The 6,375-nt window shown below is 39.0% G+C and overlaps 1 protein-coding gene across 5 annotated transcripts in view; it reads left to right on the top strand.

Annotated features, from left to right (window-relative positions):
- The first annotated feature begins 73 nt into the window (after positions 1-73).
- Positions 74-6,375, top strand: part of WAC (WW domain containing adaptor with coiled-coil) — an 81,006-nt gene continuing 74,704 nt past the window's right edge. The window contains exon 1 of one of the 5 annotated variants that reach the window (XM_024750035.1): positions 74-1,681. In XM_024750035.1, coding sequence (XP_024605803.1) covers positions 1,543-1,681 — 139 coding nt within the window. In that variant the 5' untranslated portion in view covers positions 74-1,542. The remainder of the gene's footprint in view (positions 1,682-6,375) is intronic. The other 4 variants (XM_024750037.1, XM_024750036.1, XM_024750038.1 and 1 more) reach the window with 4 other exon arrangements.

Genomic DNA, 6,375 nt, shown 5'->3' with positions numbered 1-6,375 from the left:
GGGCCGGCGGGGAGGGAGGAGCCGCTACTCGAGCGCAGGCTTCGCGAGCCGCTGCAGGCCCTTCGGGGCCACGGCTCCGCGGCGCCCGCAGCCTGCGCTCGGCCCCCGCGGCGCTCGCCGGCGAGGTGTGGGCGCTCATCTTGACAGGTGACTGGAGGAAGCGCAGCTCCGCGTGGCGAACGGAGCCCTTCTCGGCCGGGCGGGGCCGGACTCGGGCCTCTGGGCGGGAGGGACTCGGTGGGGCGAGGCGCGGGGGCCTCTGGAGCCACGCTCCTTTGTAGCGGGGCGACGAGAAGTTGCCGGAAAGGTGTCCAGAGTAGACGCGAGGCTGGGGCGAGGCTGCCGACGGGTTTGCGACTCCTGGGCGCGCGGTGGAGCGCTCTCCCTTCGCAGTTTGTTTTCGGGGCGGCTAAGTGCATTGCTAGTGGAAGATGGCGCTTTTGTTCCTGCCGGAGTTGAGGTCTTTGGGTGCTGGGGCAGCCGCTCTAAGTAGGGAAGGTGCTTCTAGTGTGTGCCTACGGCGGCTGCACGTAAACCTGTAATTAAAAAAAAAAAAAAAAAAAGTCCTGGTAGAAGTGGCCCCTGGTTCCGGCGGTGGGGCGGGTCTCAGACATGGTTGGCAGTGTTCAGATGACACTAGAAGGAAATACTTTCTGCGTCTGATCCCTTACCGGGTAGGAGAGCAGGTTTCTAAGCTGACGGTAGTGTTACTGGCCAGCATGATTTGTTAAAAGCCCAAGTTAAAAACCCTAGGCCCCCTGATGTGCAAAACAGTGTTCATTAGTTTGCATAAGTCAGAGGTCAAACCCTGTTGAGCCGGGTCCTCCAAAGCATAATTGATGATGCGGTTTGAAAGACTGCCATGTCGTGGTTGTCTCACATACGTTATTGCGAGGGAGTTCCATTAAGTTCCACCGTGATAGGTCAGAAGTATCAGCCAGCGTTTCTTTCTGCCTCTTAAAATTATTTCCCGCACCTGCAAGAGCAGTGAAGTCAGGTCCCAAATGCTTTACATGGGTGAGTCCAAGCATTGGAGAAAGTGGCGCTTTTGTGTTGTTGGATTGCAGAAACCTGTGCATGCTTGCTGATATCTTGTGTCTAGCGTAGCAGTTGCAGAGCAAAAACGGGATGACGGTAGTACTCTCCTTTAGATTAAACTTTCTAATTCCCAGAAAAATTTATTGAGGAGTTAATTTACCAAAGTGTCTGATTTCTTGTATTTACAAGGTAATTAGTGGAGTGGATCTTTTTTTTTTTGAATGTGGTATTTTGATTTGTATGAGGAGCCTTACTCTGTAACTCTTAGTCATTTAGGTCTTGTTTGAGTAACTTAAAGACAGACTTGGAAAAGGAAATATTAATTTTCTTGATACAAATTCATAAAACGGAATGAAGTTAATACGCCAAGTTTTACAGTAGAACTAACCCAGAAAGTTGAGTTCAATGTTTTAATTCTCTTATTTTTTGGGGGGTGATGTTTTACAGGCACTTAAGTATTCATCGAAGAGTCACCCCAGTAGCGGTGATCACAGACATGAAAAAATGCGAGACGCCGCAGATCCTTCACCACCAAATAAAATGTTGCGGAGATCTGATAGTCCTGAAAACAAATATAGTGACAGCACAGGTCACAGTAAGGCCAAAAATGTGCATATTCACAGAGTTAGAGAGAGGGATGGTGGTGAGTAGCTTTTTGGTTGAAACTTTCACATGTTGGTTTTTCATGATAATTCTGTATAAAACAAAAGGTGTCAGTCATGTTTCCAGCTTGCAGACGTTACTGTATGGTTATGTCATCAGAATATTTTATTTTTATTTATGTGATTCCCAAACAAGTGATGTAGAGATAACAGATGCTGACCTGAGGATCCAAAACTGGACTCCAGTAGCTGATAGAGAATGCATTTATGAATGTAGCCTACCAGTACTTTATTAATGGTGAGGGAAATGCAGGACGTTTTTCCAAGAAAGGAACTTTCACCTCTTCAAGTAAAGATTTCAGTTTATTTGGCTTGGTTTATTTTGAGATCCTTGTTTCTGCTTGAATTTTTTTTTTTTTAAGGAGTTCAGACGTGTCTGCTAATGGTGAAGTGCGAATTTTAAAATTTAGGTATTTTGAGACAGTTCACAGGTTAAAAAAATCATTTGTGATTCAGAAAATTTTTCTTAACTTTTTGCTGTGAACACTTAAATGAGATTTTTCCTGTTCCCTAGGATCTTATTAATGTAACTTGTATATTTATTCACATATTCACCTTGTTAAAAGCCTCAGTGGTATAAGGGTAACTTCAGCTGTTCCTTTGCCCTCAAGTTCTTTGTGGTAGGTGGAAGGCCAAGAAAAAAAGTTAAACTCTTAACTGTTTTCAGACTTAAATGTGGCCAAAATTTACCAAAATAATCAGATTTCATGTCTAAAGAATGCATTGAGGGATAAACCAATTTCCCTGAGGCAATTAATCTCTATTTTTCCCTGCTATAAGATCTTAAAGTGCTGAATAGATAACGTGTTCGAAATAAATATACCCTATTGATTGTGCCTTTATAAACTTCTAAGGAAACTCGGTAGTCTCACATGGCTTTCTGTCTGATTTTCAACTAGCTTCTCAATATTTTGCTTTTACTTCAAAAAAAAAAAATCCTGCATCTTCTGGTTCTCTTTTTTGCCTCCTAGGGTAGAAGTCAGCTATACTCAGTATGATGAGATATTGAGAAACATCGGTCTCCTCTGTATATAATTACTGGGTTGAGGAAATTAATAATGATCAGAAGATTGCATTGAGATGGAATCTTTGGATGGTTATTGAATGGGAGGGGAATATAGTTCTCCATTAAATATAGTATAGTTTTGTGCTACTTACACAGATAATCTGTATATTTGTTTGTAAGTAACAGCAGATGCGTTTGGTTATTTAGCGTTACAAGTTCTTGGACAGAATTACTTAAACTATTAACGTTTTTAATTTTGTAGGTAAGTTTTCATAGTGTATGTGTAGTCAAGATGATCCTATTAGCAACCACTCTTCTGTAGTGGATTTCATTTCAAATGTTAGCTCTTAGAAGGCAGTACTGTTTGCACTGTATTTTGCTTTATCTTTAAAATTTTGGTGACTGTGACTAAGTAGGATGTGGCACCTCATCTCCTTGTGGATAAGTATCCCAGGTTCTCTTAGTGATTCTGATCTGGTTAATCTATCATGTATCCCCAAATCCAGGAAGGAGGGCATTTTAAGTACTCTAGGAAACTTCTGTAAATGCTTTCATACATTTACAGTGAATCCTGCCTGGTAAATTCTTTTACAGGTGAAATAATCCCAAGAACATCTTGTTGCTCATTCATTCAGCAAACATTGGGCATCTGCTATGTGTCACCAGTTGTGTGGTATTCCTGGAAGTAATGCTAAGATGTGATCCTGGGCTTGAAGCTGTTCTTAAAGGTGCTGACTCTGGAGAGCTGGTGGTGGTGGTCGAGCTGCTTGCTTTTTCTGTACTTTTTCTTTCTTCATTTTGATTTTAGTTTTCCTTCCTATGTGTAGTCCAGATATTTCTTGTTTGCTTTTAGTTTCCTTTTTATTTGCATCTGCTTGCTGATGGTTCTTTAGCTCCATTTGTAAAGAAACTTATTTTTCTGATCTAGTCACTTGCTCAGTTAAAACCCCACTTTCTGATTTGCTTTTTTAGCTGTTTGCTTTTCTTTCTCTGGAGCCTTTTAACTAATACTAACTTCATCCCTGACTGTATCGTCTCTCATATACCTGGCTACCATATTACTTTACACTAGATAGGAGTAATAATGAATACCATAAAATCAAATCTACATTCTTGAGCTCAGAGTGCATCTTTGATGTTAATTCTGTGTTTTAAAGATGTGAAGTGGTTCTTCCCTCAGTTAATACTGATTATTTAGTCATTATACTTTGACTCCAGGTGTTTTTTTGTTTTTTTCTTGCTAATGAGTTTGAAACAGATTTTAAAGGGAATATGTAATTTTATTACAGGCATTTTTATTCCCTGAGATTTTTAATCTTTAAATATGAATTCAGGGCTTCCCTGGTGGAGCAGTGGTTGAGAGTCCGCCTGCCGATGCAGGGGACATGGGTTCGTGCCCCGGTCCAGGAGGATCTCACGTGCCGCGGAGCGGCTGGGCCGTGAGCCATGGCCGCTGAGCCTGCGTGTCCGGAGCCTGTGCTCCGCAGCGGGAGAGGCCACAACAGTGAGGCCCGCGTACTGCAAAAAAAAAAAAAGAAAAAAAAAATATATATACATATTTTAGATAAATGTCCACATAACAGTCAAAACCGTTATCCAAAGTGAAATGCAAGTGAGTTGGATTATCTGTGCACTCAGCATTTGTAAGTAACAACTTAATGTAAAAACAGGTTACTATATTTATTGAACTAATTTCAAATTGATATTTATTTTAGGATTTAAAAAAAAAATCTAATAATTTTAATAAGTACCTAATTTAAGGATGTGTGTACCCCCTGCCAAATGGGGCTTTACTGGCATCTGTCCACATCACAGCATATTTTTTTTCAGTAATTCACTAAATTTCTTCCATGGCACCTTGGATTTCCTTGAAAAGTGCCAATTCAGAGTAATATATAAAATGACTTTAAGGTATATCATAAGTCAGAAAGCAGGGATTGAGGAGGATCGTCACTCTCAGAAATCTGCAGCTAAAAAGGATTTATTCCAGCTTTGTATGTGCAGTTAAAAGAATTGGAGGTTTTTATCCCGTAGGATTTATGAAAGGGAATGTAGATTATCTGTTGTAGTTAAGGGAAATTTTGTGACATTACAACTTACCTAGAAGGTTGTTTAACTTGGTGGAATAAGTTATTTTTATATATTCCCTGATCTATCTGCAAAATATCTTTTGTTTAAAAATAACCAAAAACAAGAATCTTAAGGTACACTGGATTTGTTTTTATAGCTTAGACATGTTTTTAAAGGTGCAGGTTACATCCCCCCACTTTAGAAGTATGACAGTACAGTACTGGTTGAACTTGTACTTCTGTGGAATTTTAAAACTCTTTCCATTTCATTAAAGTATGTTTTTCTTTAACGAAACTAGTCCTGAGGATAATTTTACCAAGTAACTTTAAGAATGTTGATAGTACAAATGAGTTGAGGAACGAAGGATGTCTTTACAAGGATTCTGTAAAGCTGTTCCACAGAACTTCAGCCTCTCGGGGGTTGTCCCATTTTTCTCATCATCCTTCTAAGAATTAACTGTCAGAAACATACTTGTTAGAAACATCTTTTTGGGGGAGATAGCTGCATTGGTTAATTGAAAAATATTCTTTATCGGCTCCCTGATTGGTGGGACTTAACAGTGATTTTGCATAGGTTTTGAGTTAGCATTCATATACCTTTGAGTACAAAGGAAAAATTGCCCGTAGTGGTTACATTTCTAAAGATGTTAAAGTTTTTAGCTGCATAATGAAAGCTTTTATTTTTTTGTCATTTAGCTATATCTGGAGAAATTTGGAAATGTATTTAATACAGTTGTCAAATGACAGTTACTGTAACATTTGAAGGAATTGTTCAGTAGGGAGTATTTGGGGATAATTGGTGTTTTTACAGTTTTTAAAGTATGATTTAGTAATGCTTTAGTATTTTCACATTAAATAATAGACTGATAATTGCACAGTATGGTCTTACGGTTATTCATATAACTTTACATTTGGAATAAAACGAAATATGCTGTACATTTGTAATGTTAGAAAGTACTATAAAAATGAACAGTCTCATTTGATCCTCATTGACCTTGGAAGGTAGATAGTACAGATAATATCCCTGTATTACAGTTTATAGATGAGGGAAGATTTACTTTTATGAAAGGAACTCATAGTGACAGATTAGTCTAGAAATTAGTCCTCTCTACTCTGGTAACTTGTGTACACTGTTGGAGATGAAACATTCAGGCATATTTGAACTTTATTTGGTGGGTGTTTACTGTATTACAAATTAGTATAAAGATGACTTGTACCTTAATGCTCCGGATACATCTTAACAAATTATAGTAGGTGTGCATGTGTGTGTGTGTGGGGGGGGGGTTGTGGTTGTGTGGTGTGTGTGTGTAGTTTTAGACCAGATAATCATGTTAGTGTACTTTTAAAAATAAGTTTTAATGGGAAAGCTTGCCAATTTTACTAGGAAGAAGCCATTTTTCTCAAGTTAAGCCCTCGTATACAGAGGCTTGTTTTCAAAGCAACTTGGAAATTTCATACAGAATCTAAAATTTACTGATACTTGAATTAAGTGTTTTTCTGTCTAGTGAAAATAGATAAGTATTACCTATTTTTATTGGTCCAGTGTATATATAGTAAGGTAATAAACTAGGCAGATAGGTTTGCATTGGGTTTCCATAGG

Source organism: Neophocaena asiaeorientalis, unplaced genomic scaffold, assembly GCF_003031525.2.
Source record: "Neophocaena asiaeorientalis asiaeorientalis breed wild unplaced genomic scaffold, Neophocaena_asiaeorientalis_V1.1 scaffold4, whole genome shotgun sequence".
Taxonomy (NCBI): Eukaryota; Metazoa; Chordata; class Mammalia; order Artiodactyla; family Phocoenidae; genus Neophocaena; species Neophocaena asiaeorientalis.
Note: the sequence above shows the minus strand (reverse complement) of the source record. Positions and strands in the feature narration are given on the sequence as shown.